This window comes from Vespa mandarinia, chromosome 15, assembly GCF_050613455.1.
Source record: "Vespa mandarinia isolate Hongniang chromosome 15, ASM5061345v1, whole genome shotgun sequence".
Classification (NCBI taxonomy): domain Eukaryota; kingdom Metazoa; phylum Arthropoda; class Insecta; order Hymenoptera; family Vespidae; genus Vespa; species Vespa mandarinia.
In genome coordinates this window covers 1,027,958-1,040,000 of record NC_140824.1, presented here as the reverse complement: position 1 = coordinate 1,040,000, position 12,043 = coordinate 1,027,958, and the positions used below count along the sequence as shown (strand labels likewise).

The following is a 12,043-nucleotide window of genomic DNA, read 5'->3' as shown; positions in this document are numbered from 1 at the left end:
ACCATTTGCAACGAAGAAATGAAACTATTGGTGTAAGTCGACATATATATTTTTACGAGAAGGAGATCGAGACTAACGCAAACGCGTATTTCAAATGAATGACGTACATATATGATAGAGAGAGAGAGAGAGAGAGAGAGAGAAAGAGAGATAGAGATAGAAGAAAAAAGAAGGGGAAGGAGGTAAGAAGTTAAGAGAAAAAAAGAAAAAGAAAAAAAACGGAGGAAAGAACGAACCGGTCGACTAATCTGTTGATCGTGACGAGAATTTCTAATCGAACTCGAGGAAATTGCCGGTTTGTGCTGTTCCAAGTGCGTCGCCTTGTTCCTCTTTAAAAAAAAAAAAAAGAAAAAAAAAAAGAAAAAAATCCAATCGATCGATCTATCTATCAAAGGTATTTTCGAATGTAACTTGGTGTTCGCAAATAGTATTCGAATTCGAATACGATACGATCTTTGAAAATTAATAGAAATTATGAGAGAGAGAGAGAGAGAGAGAGAGAGAGATTTGGTTTCTATGTGAATTTCTTTTTCTTCTTTTTTATTTCATTTGTAATACTTCACTATAGTCGTATCTTTCATAATATAAATTATTTTACTCTGGTACACTAAACGTTTTATCGAATAAAACAAATACGATAACACAACGATGAATGGTAGATGCGAATTTGTTAGAAGAATTGAAAGAAGAAAAGAAAAGAAAAAAAAAAAAAAAAAAAAAAGAAATTATCGCACGGAAAAAGGAAGAAAGAACGAGAAGAAATCGGTAAACGATCCGAATACATTATAATTTCACTTGGTGGATCGTAAAAGTCGACTCTCGTCGGCGGAAGTTTTGCGTTCCAGTAACTAAGTGCCTTTTCGAATCGTCGCGCCGGATATGTCAGTACCACGTCGAATTTACGGGAGCTTCGAAGTGCCGAAACAAAATGCGCTTTCGTTCTATAGAGAGAAGAACACTCTCTCTCTCTCTCTCTCTCTTTCTCTCTTTTTTGAGCCACGCCGTTATTTTGCAACGACAACGAACGAACGAAAGTCTTTTGTAGCATCTTTTGACGTCCTCGAAGGAAAAGAGTCGCCGCGGCCTCATTGTCGAACGATGAATAACCGAAGCTCCCTCTGAATCACGCCTGCCTTTTTTTATTTTCTTTTTCCTTTTATTTTTTTTTTCTTTTTTTTTTCTTTTTTTTACGACCAACCGAGAGTGTGACTGAGTGAGAGAAAGAGAGAGAGAGAGAGAGAAGTAAAAAGGCAGAGAGAGGTAGAGAGCCGACAAATTTTGAGTCTCCTGCATAATTCGCACCACGAAAAACAATGGACGGGCTCTCCTCTATTTGCATGATAAACGCGATTTCGAATATATGTATATGTATATAATATATATATATATATATATACGCGAGGTAAGAGAAAAAGAGAGAGAGAGAGAGAGAATGATTCTTTTGCGAATTGGTGCAGGGCTCTTCGTTCGCGTAAATATTCATACGAACCCTGCCTTGCCTCCTCACTTCTTCTCCTCCTCACTCTTCTCGCTCTTTCGGCCTTCGGACGACCTGGCTTTCGTTTATTTTAACGCTCGTGAGAAATAAAAGGAAGGAGAGAAAGAGAGAGAGAGAGAAATAGAGAAACGAAGAACGCGACGACGAACGTGGAATTCGAACGCTACCCGAAAACGACGACACACACTCCTCGATCTCAAAACAGGGACGTACGTATATCCTTTCTTTCTTCTTTTTACTCTTTACTCGTCTTCTTTTTTTTCTAGTTTTTCATTTTTAATGAATGAATGAATGAATGTATGAATGAATTAATCTTCAAGAAGGAAGAGACATTAACTTGATCCTTGAGACTCATTGCAAAGGAAAAACCTCATGGAATATTAACGGTTATGTTTAATCGAAAAAGAGAAAGAAAAGGAAAAAAAAAAAGAAAAAAGAAAGGATAAAAGGAAAGAAGAAGAGAAATGTAATATTAATAAAAGATAACGTGAATTACTTCGAATCGTTGAAGAGGACACGAGGTAGGATCATATTTTCTGACTTTCGTACATTTGGAGAACGGGAGTCGTCGTCGCGTACCTCCTGGCACCAAAAATGGAAGAAGACCGAGGGAAAGATCCGGAGCGTGCGTCGTCTTCCCAAAGAGAAGGGACGACGTGGTCGAAGAGAAGTGATGCTGTGGATAGAGGAGGGAATGAGGGAGGAAAGGAAGGAGGAAGGTTCTCCTTTTCTCTCTTTCTCGATGTTACGCAGAGAATTCGAGGCAGTCGTTAGTATGCTAATGAGCGTCTCTCTCGTTTTTTATCCCGAAGAGAGTCGCGCGCCCGCGCACGAGCTAAATTATTTCAAATATTTCCGAATCTCCAACAGCGCATACTCTTAATTTTTTTTTTTTTTTTTTTTTTTTATTTTTTTTATTTTTCACGAATAGTCGATACCCTTAAAGATCTAGAAGTAGTAGTACCCGTTTAGATCTATTATATATAGCCGAGATTTGTATCTCATATATTTTCATTCCTTTTTATCTATCTTCCTTTTGCAAATTATCTCGATTTAATTTAATTCCTATTCAAATAATCATTCGTATTCCGTTCGTTAAAAGCTTTGAGAACATTGTATAATATTATTTAAATATTATTTAAACGAAAATCAAAATATATTTGTATTAGAATTTTATTTATATAGAAAAGAATCACATGTTAATCATACGCACACGCACGCAAAATATATATATATATATATATATATATATATAAAATAAAAATATATCATTGCAATATTTTATGTCCTTAGCTACATACCGTCAGAATGATTTTATAAACGGGAAGAAAAGGGAAAAAGGGGATAACGGGGATGGAGGGAATGAAGAGAAATTGAAAAGAACGATACGAGAGAATCCTTCTTAAATGGGGTGGTGGTCTCTTCCACCAACTATTTCTGACACGAGCTTTTTCTTTCTCTCGATATCAGGAGCACTCTTTCTCTCTTGAATGGCGCCGTTATATATCTCACGATAAGATCGAAACCTTGGAAGGACCTGTGTCTCGCGTTTCGAGTATTTCCATGTATTTGTATGTGCCGCCGTACGTTCGTGTGTTTGTTCATTTGTGTGTGTGCGTGTGCGTACGTATGTGTGACGTTCTTCCACGCATTCTCCCGCGACAATATTAATTTCGAACTGACTCACATTCGTTTATATAATCACGATTCATATCTTTGATTTTTTTTCTTTCTCTTTTTCGAATTTTTTCGTTTCTTTTTCATTTTTTTCTTGTTCTTTCCTTTCGTTTGATAATCGTTCGAGCATGAAACTACGCTTAGCGTAAATAGAGGACCAACATTTACTAAGCTATTTAAATATCCACTCCCCCCACCACCCTTAATAAAACTTTTTTTTACGAAAAAAATACGTACGCAACTCGAAAATAGTACATCATTTCTCATTCGAATTTCGAAATAAAGGATCCTTCTTCTTTCTATTTGACTTGATCCGAGAAAAAAAAAGAGAAGGAAGAAAGAAAGAAAAAAAGAAACGACGATGGAAGTTAAATAAGAATCGTATTATACACACACATATATATATATATATATATATATAAATACATACATACATACACACAGAGAGATATATACATACATATATACGAGAATGGACCAAATGGGAACGGCGCGTTTACGGTAGCGAAAGTGAGATTCTCCGCGTTTGCAAAAGTGCAAAGGGTAATTGTACAATGTTACCATATTTACGCAACACACAGACATTCGTTCGTTCTACTATTACGAAGATGCTTACACGTTGTTGTTGTTGTTGTTATTATTATTATTATTATTATTGTGTAAGTTGAAAAAATTGAAGAGTATGTATTTAAGAGAAGAGGTATTGATCTTAGAGAATGAAACCGGATGATAAGAGAGAAAGAAACAGACATACATACACGCACACACAAAGAGAGAGAGAGAGAGAGAGAGAGAGAGAGGAGAGAGAAAGAGACTCTAATTTAACCTAAAATGTCTTTTATCTCTTCGTCTTTTGGATTTTTCTATTCGTAAAGAATCGAACGCACGCGATAGCTACGACTAAGCGAAGTAAAAGAAGTAATAGGTACTAATAATAGTAGTAGTAGTAATAGTAGTAGTAGTAGTATTAGAAGAAATAGAGGAGGAAGAGGAGGTGGTGGAGGAGGAGGAGGAGGAGGAGGAGGAGGAGGAGGAGGAGGAGGAGGAGGAGGAAGACGACGGATACAGACCATTGCCCGTTGTTGCCTTAATGAGGTCCAATTACTATCGGATGGGTCACTTAGTATGCGGTACCGATATTCTCTCGACGGTGTACCACATTAGTGGGACGAGAGCAAGGGTCAACACCCTTCGGAGAAATAAACCTTGCCTAACGAGACTCTCTCGATGGTTTTCCTCTTCCTCTCTTCTAGCCGATATCGATACAAGTTTACTGGGCCTGCCTGCTTGCTTGCTTGCTTGCTTGCTTGCTTGCTTGCTTGCTTGCTTGCCTGCCTGCCTGCTTGCCTGTCTACGTTTCACCTGTCTGCGCGACCTATCCTATTTCGTCCTCCGATGAACTTTGATCCTTACGGATATCTAACTTTTTCACATTTTTGACTGAATTTTTTCGTAATTCCTTTCAGGCTCAACGCAATCGAATCTCTTTTTTTCGATATGTAAAGTAAATCATGAGATATCGTTTGCTCTTGTTTCGTTTATTTTCTTTTTTTTTCTCTTCTTCTTTTGTTCTGTTTAAGGTGACGTAATGACGTTGTTTTCTTTTTTCTTCCTATTTTTATTTTCTTTTGTTTCATCGTCGAAAAAGAAAATGAGATCAAACTGGCTTTCTTTCCTTCGATTTTCTTTCTCATTTTTTGGTTTTTTCGTTTTTTTTCTTCTTTTCTTTCTCTCTCTCTCTCTCTTTTTTCTTACTTTCACCGAGAAGGAAAGGAGCTTATTAACCTTCGTTCCTCCTTTTAAAAACTGGAGTGCCAGGCGGACAGCGAGTTTTGTCGGACCGCCCGTCGAGCTTTACGATTTCGAGAGGAACGAAACTTGGAGTATAAATCGCATAGGAATGATCGTCGATGTGACAGTGGCAGCTGCGCGTGCCTAAAATCACTATTCGGTGTGTGTGTGTGTGCGCGCGCGCATGCATGCGCCATTCCTACTTTTATTCTTAAAAAAGAAGAAAAAGAAAAAAATAAGAAAAGTAAAAGCGTAGAAAAGTTGAAGACAAGAACGTCAACATAGCAACGCGAACACTTTAACGTTTCAATTGACATACGTATATTGCCACTTTCATTAGATTTCTTCCTTCTATTTCGGTCGAACGTAGAATTTATTTACGATCGATAGCACATGATAACGTGCTTATCTCGTCGAACAAGCGGAACTCAATGTCGCAGTAGTTCGAGCGTGCAATTAACCAGACCACGAGCGCCTTTGTACGCAGGGTGAATCACTTAACAAATAGTTATTGCCTATATAGGTATTTGAATGTTTATGTATAAGAACGATATGACTTAATATGTGTATATATATATATATACATATATTGTCTTTAATTAAATTAAACTTTTTTCTTTCTTCCACCTAATAAATTTTACAATAGTCTTTATAATCATTGTAGGAATATCAATTATTAATGTAATCGCTCAGAATGCTTTATTTGTCGCTCTATTTGCTCTTACTTTTTACGTTAGCTAAATGACTCACAGCCTGTGTAAAACATTCCTCGATTTTTTCCCATAAATAAAGATAATCGATGTGTGTATGTGTGTATTGAGTTCATGTGCGATCAATTTGATATGTAATAAAGAAATAATGCTGGAAAGAAATAGAAAAAAAAAAGAAAAAGAAGAAAAAAGAAAAAGAAAAAAAATCCTCACCTTACAGCCCTCGCATGTGAAAGCACCGAAATGAAAACCTGCTGCTGGCTCGCCACAGACCTTGCACTGTTGGTTCATCTGCAATTATAGAAATTATGTTATTCAAAGAATATAGAACGAATAAATGCACGCACATCCATATATATATATATATATATATATATATATATATAAAAAAATCCGTGCGTCAGTGAGTTCCGCTTGTTTCATCCTTGACTTAGGATAAAGAGCTAGAAGAAGATGGGGATGGGATGAGGTGGGGTAGGATGGGGTAGGTAGGGTGGAGTGGGATGAGATAGCGCCGTCGAACCGGTTTTCTACGTTCGCTTTGATTTTTATTCCTCCCACAATATCTCTCACGGATGTTCAATCTCAAATTGGCGCGTACATAAGTGAGGAAAAATAACAGCAACGTGATTTTCACGTCGATCACCAAGCCTCCTCTCTTCTTCCGTCTACTAGAAAAGGCTGACGCAAGTCGACTCGTAATCAAAGCGACGTATGTATCGGTCAGAAAGAGAGACAGGGAGAGAGAGAGAGAAAGAAAGAGAGAAAAAGATGGATAGAGAAGAGGCAATGGGAGAAGGAGGGAGGAGAGCGAGAAGGGAGAGGAAAAGAGATTGACTATTTTTCGAACGTTCGAGTTACGTAAAAATGACTGGCATCGTGTATCCGCAACGAGAAACGAAACGCATCTATGTAACGAGAAGAGAAATAATAGTTCGACTTAGGATAACGACGCTTTCATTTTTCAACTATTAACTTTCTTTCTTTCCTTTTTTTCTTTTATCTTTTTTTGGGGGAGGGGGTTCTCGATTCTTATTCATTTCGCATGAGAATTATCAATGTGCAAATTAGTTTTTAATGATTCAATCGAAAAAAAAACGCACGCGCGTGATGCTCTACTTCTCTCTTTCATTCTGACGTTGCAATCAATATCGTATCGCAACAAATTGTTTTATCATCAACAATTCGTTTATCATCGAAAATCATGAATTATCAAAAGATACTATTAATTTTTAATAATCCTTCCTTTTTTCCCAGCACATTTATTTATTTATTCTTTTTCCCCCTCTTTTTTTTTCTTTTCCTTTTCGTCATAAGCACTCAATACTCAATACAATAATTTTCCTCGGCCGATTCTATTTAACTATAACATTATCTTCTTCCAATCATTTTTATTCAAGTCATACAACTGGCTCCAATACGACTTCTATTTTTAAAGATACAATATAGGTACCTTTCAAAAAGATCGATATTAATTTCGTCGAAAAAAAAAAAGAGAAAAAAAATTGAAAAAGAAAGCAAGAAAAAAAAAACGTGACCGTAAAGTGTCTCCCACGCGAAAGACTTTGAAGATGTCTTCGAGTAAAAAATGTTCTTCTCCCCTCCTCTCTCTCTCTCTCTCTCTCTCTCTCTCTCTCTCTCTCTCTCTCTCTCTCTTATCTATCGAAACCTTTTTTTTTTCTATCATTTACAAACGACGAACAACAGATGGGCACCGAGTCTGAGGCTTCTCTATCGGGTCTACTCGTCGTATAAACGCGCGCTAGTTAATGGATCTTCTAGTTAAAATTTATCGACAAAGAAGCAACGGAACGCTTTTCACCTCTTCCTCTTCGATCGGGCAACCAACCGACGCTGACGAAGAGGATCGGGAAGTCCTCTCGACTTAGGCCATTAGTAAGTCGGCTCTCTTCTCCTTCTACTTCTACTTCTACTTCTACTTCATCGTTCAGTACCGTTCGGTCTCTTACTCGCTTTTCTAACGATCGAACCGAAACGCACGGTACCGAACGATCCGACCTATCATAAATCAGCGCTATCTCGTCGAACGCTGCCATCTGCACTCGCCGGACTCTCCAGAGTGTCACAAAGGTCTCTATAATGCCGGCACCTTCTCTCGTGAGTGCGTTCAGTCAAACGTAGTGTCGTTCATTCTTTTCTTTTTTTTTTTTTTTTTCTTTTCTTTTCTTTTCTTTTTTTTCCTTTACTCTTTTCTCTCCTTTTCCATTTCCCTTTTTTCTTTTTTTTTTCCCTCCTTTTTTCCCTCCTCCCATTATTTTCTCTCTTTTCGATTAAAAAAACCTTTCAATCAAGTTTCGCTAAAACGAACGACAAATATTTCGTCGAATTTATTTTTTTTTTTTTTTGTTCTCATTCAATCTCTTTTTTTATGTGTAATGTAATTCCTTCAAACGAGTTTTCACCGTTCATCGAATTGAATCGATTAATCAATATACGAAAATGTTGAAATCTTAATCAATGTAGGAATATGATAAGCAAATGCGTTTCACTTAACCCCCTTTTTTCTTTTTTAATCATTTGGTATGCGTTTTCACAGCTTGGATCGACGTTAATCAGTTTATTAAAACGTTGAAATATTAATCAACTTGGGTAAATGATAAAAGCAAATGCGTTTCACTTAATCCTTTTTCTTTTTCAATCTCTTGGAATGCATTTTGTCAACTTGAATCGACATTAATAGACCTATGAAAATGTCAAAATTGTAATCGGTATGTGACAATGATAAGTGAATACATTTACTTAGTAATTTTATTTTGGGGGGATTCCCCCTAAATATTCTCTCCAAACGTGTTTTATCAAAATGGATCGACATTAAACAACGCATAAAAAAAAAAAAAAAAAAAAAAAAAAAGAAAAAAAAGAAAAATTGCAATAAATATGTAAAAATGATAAGTAAATACGTTTCACTTAAATTCTCCTTTCTTAATCTCTTGAAACAACATTTTATCAACGAGAATTAACATTGATCAATTCATAAAAAAAAAAAGAAAAGATTATAATCAACGATCGTAAATTCCAAAAGCAAAGGCAAAAGAAGAAAATGAAGAAGATTTCCAACGTTCATTAATTGAAACGCGCATATAGTGGAAAACGTAAAGGAGAAATATATTTCAGGTATCGTAATCGTCGAGAGAAGCGAAAGGAACAAAAGGCTACCGCGAACCGCGAGAGCATCGTCTGTCTACTACAAGAAATATTTTAACGAGAATTTAGAACGACGTGTAATTAGAGCAGGCTTGCTTCGACCATACTGTTTTTCTTCGGAGCACGCGCGCGCGATTCGCAACCTCCCGCGTTAACCTACCGCGCGAGAGAGAGAGAGAGAGAAAGAGAAAAAGAGACAGACAGACAGACAGAAAAACAGACAGAGAGAGAGAGAGAGAGAGAGAGAGAGAGAGAAAGAGAGAGAAGAAAAAGAGCTCGTCTCGAAGGTTCGTTAAGGTTTTTAAGTTTTTTTTCGTCGACACAGTTGTTTGACGCCCGTTGCTTCTTGCGTTCCGCTCGTTGATGAAGCGAAACCCCATATAGACATTCCCCTCTTTTCTATTTTCTAATCTTTCATACTTACACTTGTTTATACCGGGTGAACTCATTTCAAAATAAATTGCAGTAGATTATCCTTCAGAATTTAGAATGGATCGCGTAGTGAGCGAGTAAACGGAGCAGGATAACGGGTGAAGTCGGTGAAAAACGATAATTATTCTGATTTATAAGTAAAGTTTCCAGAAAGCAAAAAAAAAATAAAAAAAAATAAAAAGAATTGACAGGAAAGAATATTAATAAAAAACAATAAAAAAAAAAAAAAAAAAAAAAGAAAAAGAAAAAAAAGAAAAAAGAAAAGAAAAGAGAAAGAAAGAAAGGAAAAAAGAGAAAAAATATACGATAAGTATCATGATTTCTGATATCGAAGTAAACGATCGATTAGACGATCGAGCAAAGGATATGGCGAGTCGAGCGACTTTTAACTCGGTTATACATCACGTTTCACGATAAATCACCGTGCGAAAGAAGTTGAACCGACGGCGACCTTACTCGAGGCGTTTGTCTATATTCAGTTAACGTGCCATTTAAGTAAGTAAAAGAGAGAGAGAAAGAGAGAGAGAGAGAGAGAGAGAGAGAAACTATTGATTTTACAAAAGATGTCACCGCCGTGTCACTCCCTTCTCGTCTCATTCGAACGCTGGCTTTTATTGCTTGATTTGGGCCAAGGACTGTAATCACTAAATGCGAACGAGTCGATCCATTTTTGTGCTCGAGAATAAATCCTTTTTCTCCTGAACGCAATCGTATTTTATCATAGCGATTTATCATCGAGAAGGTCGATTCATCGATAAATAGGTTCTCGACTCGAATATCCATCTAATTGTTCTAATCGTTCTAATACACTTAATATATTTTCAAAATCTTACCAACATTGTTTTATGAACGTTCGTTTGGTTTCAAGTTTACTCTCTCTCTATCTCTCATTTTCTTTCTTACTCTCTCTCTCCCTCTCTCTCTCTCTCTCGAGGACACGAAAAAGCGGGTTTCTCGTGTAAATATACACACCTCGTACCCCAGTTTCGAAGAGTTAGAGTCAATATTTGCTCGGCACTCGTTCGTTAATGAAGTCGATATCGTTTCTCATCTACCACGGCGTTACCTGCATCGAAATATTAACGTACATACTTCTCGTTTCTACGAGGTTGATGAGAAGAGAGAACAAGGGTCCTTGATCGACCCTTTCGAGCTCATCTCTTGGGCTACCAGACACGTACGGGCAACAGGGGCACGTCCAAGTTTACGCACCATTAAACTCGAGTTCCGTGTGACGTTTATCCCTTCAGGAAAGTTCTCTATCTCTATCTCTCTCTCTCTCTCTCTCTCTCTCTCTCTCTCTCTCTCTCTCTCTCTCTCTCTCTCTCTTTCCCTTTTCTTTTTATTTTTGACTCTTTTACATTCTCTCCTCTCCCTCTCTCTCTTTTTCTATTTCTCTCGCTCTTCGTTCACGGCTCTCCTCCCTTTTTTAGGGCCAACGTACACCGTTGAAACGACATCAACCCTTTGACTTTAAGATGGAAATTTAAAGGTTACATGTATGTATGTATGTACTCACTTAGAGATATATATGAATAGATTTAAGAAAATATTTGTCTTACGATACATTTGGATCTATCATCCTTCTTGGGTATATAGAAATAAATATATAACGTAGAAGTTTCATTGACGATCACCGGTAAAATCTAGTTCGTTCGTTCTCGAAGTAGAAGTCGAAGTCGAACATTCTCGCCGATGATCCCAGGTCGTGGGCAAAGATCTCGCGTGATTTATGTCGATCCCGGAGGCGAGGCACGCAACTTACGTTACCACGATCATTCTCGCCCCCTATCCATCTCTCACTTCTATAATATTTCTCTTTGAAAATGATTTTCAATTGATATCGTTCGTCCACTACTAAATATCTATCTGTCTATGATATACATATATATTAATTTTTTTTTTTTTCATTATAAAATACAAATTTTATTATTACTTTATCAGAAATATCATCTTCTCTTTCATCATTTCGTAATCCAACGAAAGCGTAATACATTTATACTTACAAGTTACACATACGACTACATCTGCCCTGAGAGAATGATATGGTTTTTCTAAGCACGTCGATCATTAACGATTCGATCGAAGTAACGAGTCTACACGGGAGTGAACGTAACCTATGCGATATAATTAATTGGAGGTATATTAATTCACAAATTTATTACCGCATTAAGAATGAGCACTTGATTACTGCCCAGCTAGTGATATACGAGCGGCCATTTTTCTCTATCCTTTTCTCTTAGTCCCTCTTTTTCTCTTCTTCTCTCTCTCTCTCTCTCTCTCTCTCTCTCTCTCTCTCTTGCTTTTTCTCTTTCTAAGTTAATGAGTTAATGAATCTACTCGAAAGAAGAAGTCGATATATCACCGGTCTATACCCACGAAGGCTTCATGAGAACTTTACGCGCCAAACCTTACCGGACCGTATCGCGATAACATCGTCTTGTACATACACAACTACCTGTGTCCTTATCTGCAAATAAATCTGCTTGTAAATAAACGCGTTGCACGTGGAACCTCCCCACTCCACCCCACCCAACTCCACTCTATCCCACCCCACCCCATCCCCTCTCTCCGACATAATGGAAATATTTTAATTCGATCGGCAATTAGATTGAAATCAATTGTACGTGCGACCGAGCAATTCGTTCTCGTAACTCGAAAAGAAAAAAAAAAAAGAAAACAAAAAGAAACTAAAGAAAAAAAAAATAAAAAAATAAAACACGTATAAAGGTCGGGGATAAAACGAAGTAAAAATCAATCGAATATTTTC

General features: G+C 37.0%; 1 protein-coding gene across 1 annotated transcript in view; it reads right to left on the bottom strand.

Moving 5' to 3' along the window:
* LOC118444640 (uncharacterized) overlaps positions 1–12,043 on the bottom strand; it is a 33,400-nt gene that overhangs the window by 14,508 nt on the left and 6,849 nt on the right. The window contains exon 2 of the mRNA XM_035873107.2: positions 5,890–5,967. Within this exon, the coding sequence (XP_035729000.2) occupies positions 5,890–5,967 (78 nt within the window). The remainder of the gene's footprint in view (positions 1–5,889; positions 5,968–12,043) is intronic.